Source organism: Poecilia reticulata, chromosome 10 (assembly GCF_904066995.2).
Source record: "Poecilia reticulata chromosome 10, P_reticulata-male-v2, whole genome shotgun sequence".
NCBI lineage: Eukaryota > Metazoa > Chordata > Actinopteri > Cyprinodontiformes > Poeciliidae > Poecilia > Poecilia reticulata.
Window position 1 is genome coordinate 17,029,867 of NC_088839.1, and position 18,116 is coordinate 17,047,982.

Sequence of the window (18,116 nt, forward strand, 5' to 3'; positions counted from 1 at the left end):
AGATGAAATCTTCCTATAACGTGAGCATTAGCTGTCTCTGTCCGTGGTACTGAAACCACCACTTTTAAGACTGAAAGTGTGGCGCTTATGCGTGGGGAAATTAAACAAGACTTTTACTGTTTGCACTTCGGTCTCACTGAAAACATGGGAAACATTTTTAATAGATTTACTTGACTTTATGCACACAAACTTTTTTTTGCATTCTGCGTTTTTATTGCTTTTCTTGTGTTTTTTTGTTTGTTTTGAGGATGGTGTTTTTGACATTGAGGGGAAAATATTAAGGTGTAAGTGATGAAAACCGACTCACGGTGCCGCTGTGGGCTAACATACAAGTGGAGCACATTTCTCCACCTACTGCCATAGCTTTACTAAGATGACAAAGATTGTGCTTTTCATTGTGTTTCGTGCTGAGCGATAATTTGGTCAATTTTTAAAGCATTTCTGCAAACACCTGCAAACGCATTGTTTTACGATGATGGGACACGAACGGTTTAGGGTGCTTGTTCTGATCCACTTCTTTGTTTCCCTTATTGGGACAAGACATCTCGTCCAAGGAGACCTGAGCTATTCTTTTCCAGAAGAGATGAAGCTGGGATTCATTATTGGAAATATTGCCAAGGATCTTGGAGTTGATCTCAATACATTATCTTCTCGAAAGGCCCGCGTGGATATTGAAGGGACTCGGAAACGCTGTTGTGATATTAATATGAACACCGGGGATTTAATCACATCGGACAGAATGGACAGAGAAAGCCTTTGTGGTAAGAAACCCGCCTGTGTCGTGAAAATCGACCTGGTGTTAGAAAATCCTTTGGAGCTTCATCGAGTCAGTATTCATGTCCAAGACGTGAATGACAATCCGCCTAAATTCAAAAAGAATTTAATTGAAATGGAAATAAGGGAGTCTGCAGAAAAAGGGAGCCGCTTCTCTATCGAGGAAGCCCATGATGCGGACATGGGTCAAAACGACGTTCAAAGATACGTACTTGAAAATAATAGTAATTTTATACTTTCAGCGGATAGTAAAAGGGTTCAGCTACAATTGGAAAATAATCTCGATCGAGAGAAACAAAAGGAAATTAATTTGCTTCTAACAGCTATAGATGGCGGATCTCCGCAGAGATCGGGTACTGTGATTATCCATGTTACAGTGCTGGATGCTAATGATAACGCCCCAGTGTTTACTCAGGCTGTTTATAAAGCAAGTGTGCACGAAAACGCACCACCAGAAACACTGGTAATTACTGTTAGTGCTACTGATGCAGATGAAGAAGCGAACGGAGACGTGATTTATGACTTTGGACATGTATCAGAAGAAAATGTAGATATATTTTCGCTTGATCCAAAAACTGGACAAATTAAAGTAACGGGCGTGATTGACTTTGAAGAAACAATTTCATTTGACATTAGCGTTGAAGCCAAAGATGGCTTAGGACTGACATCATATGCTAAAGTGTTAATAGACGTTATTGACGTGAATGATAATGCGCCAGCTATTTATCTAAACTCCATGTCCAGCAACACACCTGAAAACATACCACCTGGTACAGAGGTGGGAATTATTAATGTTCAAGATAGAGACTCTGAGAGAAATGGACTCGTCCGCTGCTCCATCCAGCAAAACGTCCCTTTTAAGTTGGTTCCTTCTATTAAAAACTATCATTCTCTGGTGACCACAGGACACCTGGACCGTGAACTAGTATCTGATTACAACATTACAATCATTGCCACTGATGAGGGCTCTCCACCTCTGTCATCCTCTAAAACTATTCAGTTATCTGTAGCTGACATCAATGATAACCCACCTGTGTTTGAGGAACAGTCCTACAGCGCATATGTGAGTGAAAATAACAAACTTGGATCCTCTTTATGCTCCGTTTCTGCGCGAGATCCCGACTGGAGACAAAACGGTACAGTGATTTATTCTCTTTTACCTGGTGAGGTGAACGGTGCCTCGGTGTCCTCCTATCTATCTGTTAACGGAGACACAGGAGTGATCCACGCTGTGAGGTCATTTGATTATGAACAGATCAGGAGTTTTAAAGTTCAAGTGATGGCCAGAGACAATGGTTCTCCGCCTCTGAGCAGCAATGTCACCGTCAGTGTGTTCATATCAGATGTGAATGACAACTCTCCTCAGATCCTGTATCCCGCCCCAGAGGGCAGCTCCTTCATGACTGAACTGGTCCCTAAAGCTGCACACGGAGGATCTCTGGTGTCCAAAGTAATAGCAGTGGACGGAGACTCTGGACAGAACGCCTGGCTTTCCTATCACATCGTCAAAGCCACAGATCCTGGACTTTTCAATATCGATTTACACAGTGGAGAGATCAGGACTCAGCGGGACATTTCCGACTCTGACAGCATGAAACAGAACCTGATTGTTGCAGTGAAAGATAATGGACAGCCCGCTCTGTCTGCCACCTGTGCAATTTATTTACTTATTTCTGATAACTTGGCTGAAGTGCCTGAACTAAAAGACATTTCTTATGATGAGAAGAACTCCAAGCTGACCTCTTATCTGATCATCGCGCTGGTTTCTGTGTCCACCTTCTTTTTGACTTTCATCATCATCATCCTGGGTGTGAGATTTTGTCGCAGACGAAAGCCCAGACTGTTGTTTGATGGAGCAGTAGCCATCCCCGGAGCTTATCTCCCTCCCAATTACGCAGATGTGGATGGCACTGGAACTTTGCGCAGCACCTACAATTATGACGCCTACCTGACAACAGGATCTCGAACCAGTGACTTTAAGTTTGTTTCATCTTACAATGATTACACGCTGCCTGCTGACCAGACTCCCGAGAAAATCCCGGCAGAATTCGCCGATCCCTTCGAAGGACTTGTGACACCTGAAGAGGTAGGAAACCAAATTTTTTTTGGTTGAGGGATTATTTTACATTGTTTCCTTTTCTCATAAGTTTTCTTATTTCCTGCATTTCTATTTATTTGTACGCCAATAAAGTTGCCTTTATGCCAAATGTGTTCCGATTTCTGGTGCCGTCGTTAACATAGACTATCACAACACAGCTTGTTTATTTTTTAATGTAATTCAGTCAAGTTCCAGTAATTAACCTAATTTTTACGAATAATCGTAGACGTTTTTGCAACATGCTTTAGGAGGTTCTCAACGTTTTCAGTATTAAGAAATATCCTTGGAATGATTTGTTCAACAATGTTTCCTCAACTAAATTGATATTTGATTACCAGTCAACATGAGAGTGGTAATTGAATTTCAAGAAGTTTGTTTTGTCATATTATGATATTTATTCAACAGTTTGTTCTTATTTGAATTAAGGTGCCACATAATGGTTGAAATGTTTCTTTAATGTTGTCTTTTCTCAAAGTATATGTCCTTGGTGCTGACGCAATGATCTGCTTTTTCCGCTTAACAATTATTAACGTCGTTTTCATTCGCTTTAATCATTTATGTTATAAAACAGTTTAATCTACCATTGGTTGTTTATTGTCGAAACGTGGCGAATAATATATTGAAATAAATTGCTTCCAATTATGAAGTGTCACTTGCGTTACGCATTTCCAATCCAAAGATTTACGCAACTCAAATTTCATCATTGAAGCTTTTAATTGAGTCAAATTTATGACAACTCAAAGCACTATTGACAAATTCTGGCTTTTAATTAGCTTCTTCCCGTTGTTACGAACATTTGTTAACGTCTTGTTTTTTGTCATTCTTCCATTATGAAATGTATACAACATGTTTAATGTGGATCATGTCAATAAATGCTGAGATATTTTGATTCGGAGAACATGGAATGCAATGTTATAACATTCAAAAACAACTCACGGTGTCGCTGTTGGCTCACCCAATAACTATCATCCTTACCGCTCCACTCATTAGTGCACAGGGAGCAGCTACAGCCTTGTCGCAGAAGCTGTTCAACACTTGAACATTTAAAATACTGGACTCTCTACACGGATTATTTTTGCAACATCTTGTTAATATTGTGTTATCGCTCTGTGGAATTGTTTCCGTTTTATTCTGGTAACCATTTGCACGGAAGATGGGAGACATAGGATTTTCGGTGCTTTTTCCAGTTTTCTTTTCTGCTGCTATTTTTATAATACCTCCTCTCGTTCAAGGAGATCTGAGCTATTCTTTTCCAGAGGAGATGAAACGAGGATCCGTTATTGGAAATGTTGCCAAGGACCTTGGAGTTGATCTGAATACATTTTCTTCCCGGAAGGCCCGTGTGGATATCGAAGGGGCTCGTAAGCATTACTTTGACATTAGAATGAGCACCGGGGAATTAATTACATCAGACAGAATTGACAGAGAAAGCATTTGTGAGAAGCAACCCTCGTGTATCATGAAAATCGACTTGGTATTAGAAAATCCTTTAGAGCTTCATCGTATCAGTCTTCGTGTACAAGATGTAAATGATAACTCGCCCAAATTTAGACAAAATTTGATTGAAATGGAAATAAGAGAGTCTGCAGACAAAGGCAACCGGTTTTCTATCGAGGAAGCCCACGACGCAGATATAGGTCAAAATGATGTACAACGATACATCTTACAGAACAATTATAATTTTGGTCTCGCTGTGGATAGCAATAAGGTTGAATTAGTCCTTGAGAAAAATCTTGATCGCGAGAAACAAAGGGACGTTAGTTTGCTTCTAACAGCTATAGATGGCGGATCTCCTCAGAAATCAGGTACGGTAGTCATACATGTAACAGTGCTGGATGCTAATGATAACGCCCCAGTATTTACACAGACTGTATATAAAGCAACTGTACCTGAAAACTCTCCACCAGAAACACTGGTTATTACTGTTAGTGCTTCTGATGCCGATGAAGGAGTGAACGGAGACGTAACATATCAGTTTGGACACGTATCTGATCATGAGATAAGTTTATTTTTTATTGACCCAAAGACTGGGCAAATTAAAGTAACTGGTGAGATAGACTTTGAAGATAAACGTTCTTTTGAAATCAGACTACAGGCAAAAGATGGATTAGGATTGACCTCATATGCTAAAGTAGTAATAGAAATTAAAGACGAAAATGATAATGCACCTGCTATTTATGTCAAATCCCTTTCGAATTCCACACCGGAGAATGTGTCACCTGGTACAGAGGTGGGCATCATTAATGTGCAGGACAGAGATTCCGAAAATAATGGACAGGTTCGCTGCTCCATCCAGCAAACCGTTCCTTTTAGTTTAGTTCCTTCGATTAAAAACTATTATTCTCTGGTGACCACAAGACAATTGGACCGTGAACTAGTGTCTGATTACAACATTACAATCACTGCCACTGACCAGGGCTCTCCGCCTCTGTCCTCCTCTAAAACTATTAGGTTATCTTTAGGTGACATCAATGACAACCCACCTGTGTTTGAGGAACAGTCCTACAGTGCATATATGAGTGAAAATAACAAACCTGGCTCGACTTTATGCTCCGTTACTGCTCGAGATCCTGACTGGAGACAAAACGGTACAGTGATTTATTCTCTGTCACCTGGTGAGGTGAACGGTGCCTCGGTGTCCTCCTATCTATCTGTTAACGGAGACACAGGAGTGATCCACGCTGTGAGGTCATTTGACTATGAACAGTTCAGGAGTTTTAAAGTCCAAGTGATGGCCAGAGACAATGGTTCTCCGCCTCTGAGCAGCAATGTAACTGTCAGTGTGTTCATATCAGATGTAAATGACAACTTTCCTCAGATTCTATACCCGGCACCAGAAGGTAGCTCCTTCATGACCGAGCTGGTCCCTAAAGCTGCACATGGAGGATCTCTGGTGTCCAAAGTGATAGCGGTGGACGCAGACTCTGGACAGAACGCCTGGCTGTCCTATCATATAGTCAAAGCCACAGATCCTGGACTTTTCGGTATTGATCTGCACAGTGGAGAGATCAGGACTCAGCGGGACATTTCCGAATCTGACAGCATGAAACAGAACCTGATTGTTGCAGTGAAAGATAATGGACAGCCCTCTCTGTCTGCTACCTGTTCCATGTATTTACTTATTTCTGATAACTTGGTTGAAGTGCCAGAACTGAAAGATATTTCTTATGATGAGAAGAACTCCAAGCTGACGTCTTATCTGATCATCGCGCTGGTTTCTGTTTCCACCTTTTTTCTGACCTTCATCATCATAATCCTGGGTGTGAGGTTTTGTCGGAGGAGAAAGCCCAGACTGTTGTTTGATGGAGCAGTAGCCATCCCCGGAGCTTATCTCCCTCCTAATTACGCAGATGTTGACGGCACAGGAACTTTACGCAGCACCTACAATTATGACGCTTATCTGACAACAGGATCTAGAACCAGTGACTTTAAGTTTGTATCATCTTACAATGACAACACGCTGCCTGCTGACCAGACTCTGAAGAAAAGTCCGACAATATTTACAGATCCCTTTGAAGGACTAGAGACACCTGAAGAGGTAGGAAGCTAAGGTGTATTTTTTTTGTCGTGTTTATTGCATACACATTTTAATGTAATAGGTGCGATGTAACTTGAGTTATTTTTTGTTGCAAAATTGCCTCTTGTGTTTTAATCAGCATTGTCGACTAACATAATGTCTGTTCATTATTTTATGACCTTATTCAGTCACACTCCTATAGGTGTTATAGGGTTCCAGCTTTATTGCAAAACATCTTATATTTACTTAAGTTTTTGGTGCCGCTGAGAGTTGTGTTTTATCTTTCTATTCTGTTCGCACATCCGGTCACAAATCAAGTTGAAATGTCATTACCGCTCCTCAATAAGGTGGAATTTGAATTCAAAAACTTGTAGTCTTATTTTAAGATACTGTCTTGAATAGTTTTTGTTGGATGTTGAGAACATTGGTGCCACAATATGGTACATTTCTTCAATCTTGTCTTTTGTCAAAGAACATTTCCGTGGTTTCTGAAACAAACCTAAACAGTTTCAGTTTACAGCACCAAAAGTAATTTCTAGTTTGTTAAATTTTTTTTTACATAATTTAATAGACCTGAGTGTGGTAGACGCTTCAATTTTATTTCTTAAAACATACGGTAAACCTGCATAGCTCTATGTTTCATCATACCACAAGACATAATATAATATAATATAATATAATATAATATAATATAATATAATATAATATAATATAATATAATATAATATAATATAATATAATATAATATAATATAATATAATATAATATAATATAATCCATTACCATATTAATTTAGGCAATTTCTTCAAGTTAATTTCACTATTATCCATCTTTTCAGGTTCCCTTTTTGTAAATTTTCCAGTGTGACCTGTACTGAAATGCATTTAAAATTAGCAATGTAAGTCAACGTAAATAATTTTTTGACTATCATTCAAAAATAACTCTCGGTGTCGCTGTTGGCTCATCCACAACAACTTAATCTTTGGCACTCCACCCATTAGTGCAAAAAAGCAGACAAAGCCTTGATGCAGAAGCGGCTAACGCTTGAACATTTAGGGCACTGTCTACTTTTAGTGTATTCCGCATCTTATTTCCTATACAGTGTTCTTTTTCGGACGGTAGTATTGTTTCTGTTGTTACCTGGGGACCATTAATGCTAAGGATGGGAGACAAAGGATATTCTGCGCTATTTCTGATCATCAGCTTTTTTGTCATAATTGTCACAATGCCTCTTGTTCGAGGAGATCTGAGCTATTCTATTCCGGAGGAGATGAAACGTGGATCTGTTATTGGAAATATTGCCAAGGATCTCGGACTTAATCTTGGGACATTTTCTTCCCGAAAGGCTCGTGTAGATATTGAAGGGGCTCGTAAACGTTTCTGTGACGTTAATACGAACACCGGGGATTTAATCACGTCGGACAGAATTGACAGAGAAAGCCTTTGCGGTAAGAAACCCTCCTGTGTGGTGACGATCGACCTGGTGTTAGAAAATCCTCTAGAGCTTCATCGAATCAGTCTTCATGTAGTAGATGTAAATGATAACTCGCCAAGATTTAGAGAAAATTTAATCGAAATGGAAATTCAGGAGTCAGCTGAAAGAGGTAACCACTTCTCTATCGAAGAGGCCCATGACGCAGATGTAGGTCAAAATACTGTACAAAGATACATCTTACAAAAGAACAATCATTTTGTTCTCGCGGTTGACAGCAATAACGTTGAATTAGTACTGGAGAATAAACTTGATCGCGAGAAAGAAAGAGAGTTAAGTTTGCTTTTAACAGCTATAGATGGCGGATCTCCCCAGAAATCAGGTACTGTAGTCATACATGTAACAGTGCTGGATGCTAATGATAACGCCCCAGTGTTTACTCATGCTGTTTATAAAGCAAGTGTGCCTGAAAACTCTCCACCAGGGACACTGGTTATTACTGTGAGTGCAACTGATGCCGATGAAGGTGTGAACGGAGATGTAACATATCAGTTTGGACACGTATCTGGGGATGACGTCATTTTATTTTCTATTGATCCAAAGATGGGACAAATAAAAGTAACTGGAGAGATAGACTTTGAAGACAATAATTCTTTTGAAATTAGGATACAAGCAAAAGATGGATTAGGACTAACTTCATATGCTAAAGTATTAATAGATGTTATCGATGTAAATGATAATACACCAGCTATTTATGTGAAAACCCTTTCCAATCCGACACCAGAAAACGTGTCACCTGGTACAGAAGTGGGTGTTATTAACATCCAGGACAGAGATTCTGAGAAAAATGGACAGGTCCGCTGCTCCATCCAGCAAAATGTCCCTTTTAAATTAGTTCCTTCTATTAAAAACTATTATTCTTTGGTGATCACAGGACAACTGGACCGAGAACTAGTGTCTGATTACAACATTACAATAACTGCCACCGATGAGGGCTCTCCACCTCTGTCCTCCTCTAAAACTATTCAATTATCTGTAGCTGACATCAATGACAACCCACCTGTGTTTGAGGAACAGTCCTACAGCGCATATGTGAGTGAAAATAACAAACCTGGCTCCACTTTATGTACTGTTTCTGCTCAAGATCCTGACTGGAGACAAAACGGTACAGTGATTTATTCTCTGTTACCTGGTGAGGTGAATGGTGCCTCGGTGTCCTCCTATCTATCTGTTAATGGAGACACTGGAGTGATCCACACTGTGAGGTCATTTGATTATGAACAGTTCAGGAGTTTTAAAGTCCAAGTGATGGCCAGAGACAATGGTTCTCCTCCTCTAAGCAGCAATGTGACTGTCAGTGTGTTCATATCAGATGTGAATGACAACTCTCCTCAGATACTGTATCCTGCCCCAGATGGCAGATCTTTTATGACGGAGTTAGTCCCCAGAACTGCACATGGAGGGTCTCTTGTGTCCAAAGTGATAGCAGTGGACGCAGACTCTGGACAGAACGCCTGGCTGTCCTATCATATAGTCAAAGCCACAGATCCTGGACTTTTCAGTATTGATATTCACAGCGGAGAACTGCGGATACAGCGGGACATTTCAGAATCTGACAGCATGAAACAGAACCTGATTGTTGCAGTGAAAGATAATGGACAGCCCTCTCTGTCTGTCACTTGTGCCATGTTTTTACTTATTTCTGATAACTTGGCTGAAGTCCCAGAACTGAAAGACATTTCTTATGATGAGAAGAACTCCAAGCTGACGTCTTATCTGATCATTGCCCTGGTTTCTGTGTCCACCTTTTTCCTGACCTTCATCATTATCATCCTTGGTGTGAAGTTTTGTCGCAGAAGAAAGCCCAGACTGTTGTTTGATGGAGCAGTAGCCATTCCTGGAGCTTATCTACCTCCAAGTTATGCAGATGTTGACGGTACAGGGACTTTACACAGCAACTACAATTACGATGCCTACCTGACAACAGGATCTAGAACCAGTGACTTTAAGTTTGTATCATCTTACAATGACAACACGCTGCCTGCTGACCAGACTCTGAGGAAAAGTCCGACAAAGTTTGCTGATCCCTTTGAAGGCCTGGAGACACCTGAAGAGGTAGGAAACTAATGTGTTTTAGTTTTTGTGTTGCCATATCATTCAGAATATTTTTTTCCTTCAATTTTAACTTGAGTCATTGTAACTAAGGGTTTTGCAAAAGTTATTCTGACTGCTGGTATTGTATTCAATATTGTCGACTAACTTTGCAACGGTTAATTATTTCAGGACGACATTAAATCACGTTCCTGTCGGCCGGATACACTTCAATTTTTATTGCAAAAAATTGCATCAGATATTTGAAACACATATTTGTTGCCTCTGGAATTTCTTTTTTCACTTTCTATTGATCTCAAATCCTTGTCATACAAAATTTTACCAAGTCATTTGAAGTTTAATTTCCACTCCACAGGAGGGAGGGAGTGGGAGTGGAAATGGCTATATTAGATAGGTGATATAGTCATATTTTGAGATACTGTCTTGAATATACTTAATTTCCTTTGCATTGAATTCTTTGTTGTCAGCATCATATTTGCTACATTTCTACCATCTTGACTTTTGTGAAAGTACGTGTCTGTGGTGCTGAATCATTTTGTAATAAACACAATTCAGTTTAGTGTGGCTGGGTTATTGAAAATTTTCTCACAACATGTTAAACCTGCATACTGTTTCTTTCATCAACCTGCAAAGCATATAATATAATATAATATAATATAATATAATATAATATAATATAATATAATATAATATAATATAATATAATATAATATAATATAATCTTATTTAGGGTATTATTATTCTTTATTTAGTAGTAGTGTCATTCTGATTTTTATTTTCATTAGTAATAATAATAATAATAATAATAATAATAATAATAATAATAATAATAATAATAATAATAATAATAATAATAATAATAATAATAATAAACGGTAAAGTTAATTTCCAACGTTTCTCTAACATTTAAGGTTTTGCTTTTCTCAACCGCTACATTGTGTAATATACTGAAATGGTTTTGAAATGCGAAACGTGAACCACATAATTAAAGGCTGTGTTATTAACGATTTAGAGAGCGTAGAGTGAAAAGTTCTAACACTTAAAAATAACTCACGGTGTCGCTGTTGGCTCATCCAAAACAATATCATCATTGCCACTCCACCCATTAGTGCATAGACAGCAGACAAAGCCTATATGCAGAAGCGGTTAAAGACATGAACATTTAGCGTTCTGAATGTTTTTAGTGGATTCAAACATCTTGTTGTCAATGCAGTGTTCTTTTTTCGCTCTGTAGTATATTTTCTGTCCTTAGCTGAGGACTATTTGCACGGAAGATGGGATACAAAAGATTTTCTGCGCTATTTCTGATCATCTGCTTTTTTGCCATAATTGTCACAATGCCTCTTGTTCGAGGAGATCTGAGCTATTCTTTTCCGGAGGAGATGAAACGTGGATCTGTTATTGGAAATATTGCCAAGGACCTCGGACTTAATCTTGGAACATTTTCTTCTCGAAAGGCTCGTGTAGATATTGAAGGGGCACGTAAACGTTTCTGTGACGTTAATACGAACACCGGGGATTTAATCACGTCTGACAGAATTGACAGAGAAAGCCTTTGCGGTAAGAAACCCTCCTGTGTAGTGACGTTCGATCTGGTGTTAGAAAATCCTTTAGAGCTTCATCGCGTCAGTCTTCATGTAGTAGATGTAAATGATAACTCGCCAAGATTTAGAGAAAATTTAATCGAAATGGAAATTCACGAGTCGGCCGAGAAGGGTAGCCGCTTTTCTATTGGAGTCGCCCACGACGCAGATATAGGTCAAAACGATGTTCAGAGATACATCCTTCAAGCGAACGAAAAATTTATTCTTGCTGTTGAAAACAATAAGGTTGAATTGGCTCTGGAGAATAAACTTGATCGAGAGAAACAAAAGGAAATAAGTTTGCTTCTTACAGCTTTAGATGGAGGATCTCCCCAGAAATCAGGTACTGTAGTCATACATGTTACAGTGCTGGATGCTAATGATAACGCCCCAGTGTTTACTCAGGCCGTTTATAAAGCAATTGTGCCTGAAAACTCTCCGCCTGAAACACTGGTTATTACTGTAAATGCTACTGATGCTGATGAAGGTGTGAACGGAGATGTAACATATCAGTTTGGACACGTATCTGGGGATGATGTCAGTTTATTTTCTATTGATCCAAAAACGGGGCAAATTAAATTAACAGGCGTGATTGACTATGAAGAAAATAATTATTTTGAAATGAGCGTTGAAGCCAAAGATGGATTAAGACTAACGTCATATGCGAAAGTGTTAATAGATGTTATAGATTCGAATGATAATTCACCAGACATTTATCTAAAATGGCTGTCCAACCACATACCTGAGAACGTGTCACCTGGTACAGAGGTAGGCGTCATTAATGTTCAGGACAGAGACTCTGAGAATAATGGAAAGGTCCGCTGCTCCATCAAGCAAAATGTCCCTTTTAAATTAGTCCCTTCTATTAAAAACTATTATTCTTTAGTGACCACAGGACTACTGGACCGTGAACTAGTATGTAATTACAACATTACAATTACTGCAACTGATGAGGGCTCTCCACCTCTGTCCTCCTCTAAAAGTATTCAGTTGTCTGTAGGTGACATCAATGACAACCCACCTGTGTTTGAGCAACAGTCCTACAGCGCATATATGACTGAAAATAACAAACCTGGCTCAACTTTATACTCTGTTACTGCTCGAGATCCTGACTGGAGACAAAACGGTACAGTGATTTATTCTCTGTTACCTGGTGAGGTGAATGGTGCCTCGGTGTCCTCATATCTATCTGTTAATGGAGACACAGGAGTGATCCACGCTGTGAGGTCATTTGATTATGAACAGTTCAGGAGTTTTAAAGTTCAAGTGATGGCCAGAGACAATGGTTCTCCTCCTCTGAGCAGCAATGTGACCGTCAGTGTGTTCATATCTGATGTAAACGACAACTCTCCTCAGATCCTGTATCCAGCTCCAGAAGGCAGCTCCTTCATGACTGAGTTAGTCCCCAAAGCTGCACACGGAGGGTCTCTGGTGTCCAAAGTGATAGCAGTGGACGCAGACTCTGGACAAAATGCCTGGCTGTCCTATCACATAGTGAAAGCCACAGATCCTGGACTTTTCAGTATTGATCTTCACAGTGGAGAGATCAGGACACAGCGGGACATTTCAGAATCTGACAGCATGAAACAGAACCTGATTGTTGCAGTGAAAGATAATGGACAGCCCTCTCTGTCAGCCACCTGTTCCATGTATTTACTTATTTCTGATAACTTGGCTGAAGTACCAGAACTGAAAGACATTTTTTATGATGAGAAGAACTCCAAGATGACGTCTTATCTGATCATTGCCCTGGTTTCTGTGTCCACCTTTTTTCTGACCTTCATCATCATCATCCTTGGTGTGAGGTTTTGTCGCAGAAGAAAGCCCAGACTGTTGTTTGATGGAGCAGTTGCCATCCCAGGAGCCTACCTTCCTCCTAATTACTCAGATGTTGATGGCACAGGGACTTTACACAGCACTTACAATTATGACGCTTATCTGACAACGGGATCTAGAACCAGTGACTTTAAGTTTGTATCATCTTACAATGACAACACGCTGCCTGCTGAGCAGACTCTGAAAAAAAGTCCAACAGACTTTGAGGATCCCTTCTTAACTCTGGAGACATCCATTGAGGTAGGACTGTCATCCCCCCCCCCCCAATTGTGTATCCATTTGTTTTTTTTTTATGTCTTTCTCAGTGATTTTTTTTTTCTATGATTTATTGTGTTTGATTGGCAAATAAGTTTCTTAGCATTTTCACCACAAAATTAAACTAACCTTGTGGCAATGACTAATTGCCACTGTCAATTATTTGCAATTGCTTTTTTCTCCAGTAGTTTGAAAAAACCCTTTTGTCATATCTTCCTATTATTGTTTTTGCATTAATCTTTAGAAATCTATTGAACCCTACAATTTATGTTCATGTTCTTATAAATCATCAAGTTGTTTATTCCTGTGTTTAAGTTTTGCAACCTAATTAACTGATGCCTTAAAGGGATCAAGTGGAAAGTTTATTTTGATCCTTAAATCATGTGGTCACCTTTAGGGAAAAAAAGAAGTTCAACCTGAGTCAGACTGACACCAAAGGACTTATCAGTGAGGCAAAATGTGTGTGATCAGGCCTCGCTTACCTTAATTGCCGGGAAGTTTAAGTTTAGTGGTTTTCCTCTGAGAAGTATTTGAACTACTGTGACTCTGACTGTTTACAATGGTCAGTTTTTCCAGACACTTTCTAAATTATTTGCTTTACATTACTTTTTATAGTTTTTCTCAGTCACTTGCATTTCTCAGAACATAAATTCTCAGGACGACTTGTTCACGACTTTGATTCACTATGTCACGTTAAAATTATTTTTCTTACTTTTTTCAACTTGTTGCAAATGTTTTTGTACATAAATACCAATTTTTATTATGTGTGTTTCTACATTTTCAATTGCTTTCCTCATGTTGCTCAAAATGTATTATTTGAGCAACATGAGAACTGCCTGTGCTTCTACACTTTTATGCTGAGATTTACAAAAAGATGTAATTAAAAAAAAAATTAAATAAAGTACTAAATTGCAAATAAGCTGCTTTTAATGATGTGAATGAACATAAATGATGAGAAGGACTCTCACTATCTCTCTCTCCCTCTCTTTCTCTCTTCCTCTGTGTCTCTCTCTCCGTCGACATATCAATTCATATCTATGGTACCTTTTTACGTGCCTTCTAGGGCAAAATTACATGGTCTATTTTGCATTCAGCAGTTGCACTGAACGTTACATATTTCAGATTTATTTTACATTTTTATGGATAACCCAGTCTGATATCAACATTATTTTTATGAGATACCAAAAATGTTCTATTGATTTAACCATGGAAAAAACCTGCAATACATCTGAAGCAAAACTGTAAATAGCTGAAGTTTAAAGACATATCCGTTGTATCTTGTGGCTCCTTTGAAGGTAAGCTGTGCGTATTTAGTTTCAATAAAAAAAGAAAAAAAAAGTAAATAGATATCGGTTTTTTTATATGTATAAGCCTTTATTTGTGGTCTTGCTAAGAGACATGGTGTGGGGGAAAAAAAGGACTGGAGATGTCGCTCTTGGCTGTCGGAAAATTATCTCGGGCCACTCCACCCACTGATGACTGGGTGTACACTTTGCATTTTACAAAGGAAATGTTAGAATATAGTGGCCATATTGAACTGTTATTCGTGGCTGTATGCGTTTCATTACTTTATGTTTTAATGATGTTTTTTGAAGCATTCGCTATGGTGTGCTTCAACAACGGTCAAAGCGCATTTTTAATCAAGATGAGGGACAAAGGATTCGCAAGACTCGGCCTGATTTTGTGCTTTGCTTTATTTTTTGAAGCGCCGCATGAGGTACGTGGGGATCTGAGCTATTCTATTCCAGAAGAGATGAAACGAGGATCTGTTGTTGGAAATGTAGCAAAGGATCTGGGCGTTGATCTGCGGACCTTAGCGTCTCGACAAGCCCGTGTTGACTTTGAAGGGACTCGGAAGCGCTACTGTGATATTGCAATGAACACCGGGGATTTGATTTTGTCGGAAAGGATAGACAGAGAAAGCCTTTGCGGCAAAAAATCTGCGTGTGTACTAAAAGCAGGTCTGGTGTTGGAAAACCCACTGGAGCTTCATCGTTTAAGTCTTCATATACAAGATCTGAACGACAATTCGCCGCACTTCAACGAAAAATTGATCGAAATGGAAATAAGCGAATCGGCAGAGAAAGGATACAGTTTCTCTATAGAGGAGGCCCATGACGCTGATATAGGTTCAAATGGAGTGCAAAGATACATACTTCAAACGAATGACAATTTTATTCTTGCTGCAGATGGCAGCAAGGTTGAACTGAAGCTGGAGAATAAACTTGATAGGGAGAAAGAAAAAGAAATCGATTTACTTCTAACGGCTTTAGATGGCGGATCTCCTCAGAAATCAGGTACTGTAGTCATACATGTAACAGTGCTGGATGCTAATGATAACGCCCCAGTGTTTCCTCAGGCAGTTTATAAGGCAACTGTGCCTGAAAACGCACCGTTAAAAACAATAGTGGTTTCTGCTACCGCTACTGATGCAGATGAAGGAGTCAATGGAGATGTCACTTATCAATTTGGCCACATGACTGAGGACGTGGCGAATTTGTTTTCGATTGATTCCAGAACGGGAGAAATAACAGTGATGGGAGCAATTGACTATGAAGAAAGACATTCTTTTGAAATAAGAATTAAAGCTAAAGATGGATTAGGACTGAACTCACATGCTGAAGTGTTAATTGATGTTATCGACGTAAACGATAATGCGCCAGAAATTTACCTGAAATCCCTGTCCAACCCAATACCTGAGAACGTGTCACCTGGTACAGAGGTGGGCATCATCAACGTTCAGGACAGAGACTCTGATAAAAATGGACAGGTCCGCTGCTCCATCCAACAAAATGTGCCTTTTCAGTTAGTGCCTTCCATTGAAAACTATTATTCTCTAGTGACCACAGGACAACTGGACCGTGAACTAGTATCTGATTACAACATTACAATAACTGCCACTGATGAGGGCTCTCCACCTCTATCCTCCTCTAAAACTGTTCAGTTGTCTGTAGGTGACATCAATGACAACCCACCTGTGTTTGAGGAACAGTCCTACAGCGCATATGTGAGTGAAAATAACAAACCTGGCTCCTCTTTATGCTCCATTTCTGCTCGAGATCCCGACTGGAAACAAAACGGTACAGTGATTTATTCTCTGTTACCTGGTGAGGTGAACGGTGCCTCGGTGTCCTCATATCTATCTGTTAATGGAGACACAGGAGTGATCCACGCTGTGAGGTCATTTGATTATGAACAGTTCAGGAGTTTTAAAGTCCAAGTGATGGCCAGAGACAATGGTTCTCCTCCTCTCAGCAGCAACGTGACTGTCAGTGTGTTCATATCAGATGTGAATGACAACTCTCCTCAGATCCTGTATCCCGCTCCAGAAGGCAGCTCCTTCATGACTGAGTTAGTCCCCAAAGCTGCACATGGAGGGTCTCTGGTGTCCAAAGTGATAGCAGTGGACGCAGACTCTGGACAAAACGCCTGGCTTTCTTATCATATAGTCAAATCCACATATCCTGGACTTTTCAGTATTGATCTTCACAGTGGAGAGATCAGGATTCAACGAGACATTTCAGAATCCGACAACATGAAGCAAAACCTGATTGTTGCAGTGAAAGATAATGGACTGCCCTCTCTGTCTGCTACCTGTTCAATGCATTTACTTATTTCTGACAACTTGGCTGAAGTGCCAGAACTGAAAGATATTTCTTATGATGAGAAGAACTCCAAGCTGACCTCTTACCTGATAATTGCGCTGGTTTCTGTGTCCACCTTCTTTCTGACCTTCATCATCATCATCCTTGGTGTGAGGTTTTGTCGCAGAAGAAAGCCCAGACTGTTGTTTGATGGAGCAGTAGCCATTCCCGGTGCTTATCTTCCCCCAAATTACGCAGATGTTGACGGTACAGGAACATTACGCAGCACCTACAATTATGATGCCTACCTGACAACAGGATCCAGAACCAGTGACTTTAAGTTTGTATCATCTTACAATGATAACACGCTGCCTGCTGACCAGACTCTCAGGAATAGTCCGACAAAATTTAATGATCCCTTTGAAGGCCTGGAGACACCTGAAGAGGTAGGAACTAGTGTGTTTTCGTTTTTGTGTTGTCATATCATTCAGAATCTGTTTTTTTTTTCAATTTTGAATTGAGTCAGCACCTTGTAACTTAGAGTTTTGCAAAAAATATTCTGACTACTGGTATGGTATTCATTATTGTCGACTAACATAGCCACGATTGATTATTTCCTGACGACATTTAATCACATTCCTTTCGGCCTGATGCACTTCAAATTTCATTGTAAAAAATGTATCAGATTTTTAAACACATATTTGCTTCCCCTGTGAGTTCTTTTTTCATTTTATTATTATCTCAAATCCTTGTGATATTATGTTATACAAAATTTCACCAAATCATTAGGTTCTCCTTACTCAATTTATTTTTAAGCTTTTTAAGCTAATGTAAAAAAAAAATAACTGCTTGCTTCCTTAAAGTGAAAACTTTTGAGCATCTCTCCTTTTTTGAGGAGAGATGTGAGAGAAAGTGTGTGTGAGTG

General features: G+C 39.4%; 1 protein-coding gene across 5 annotated transcripts in view; it reads left to right on the plus strand.

Moving 5' to 3' along the window:
• The first annotated feature begins 370 nt into the window (after positions 1–370).
• Positions 371–18,116, plus strand: part of LOC103471737 (protocadherin gamma-C5-like) — a 256,760-nt gene continuing 239,014 nt past the window's right edge. The window contains exon 1 of one of the 5 annotated variants that reach the window (XM_017307057.2): positions 371–2,860. In XM_017307057.2, coding sequence (XP_017162546.1) covers positions 473–2,860 — 2,388 coding nt within the window. In that variant the 5' untranslated portion in view covers positions 371–472. Of the gene's footprint in view, positions 2,861–15,117; positions 17,638–18,116 lie in introns of those variants that run through there. The other 4 variants (XM_081611452.1, XM_081611454.1, XM_081611453.1 and 1 more) reach the window with 4 other exon arrangements.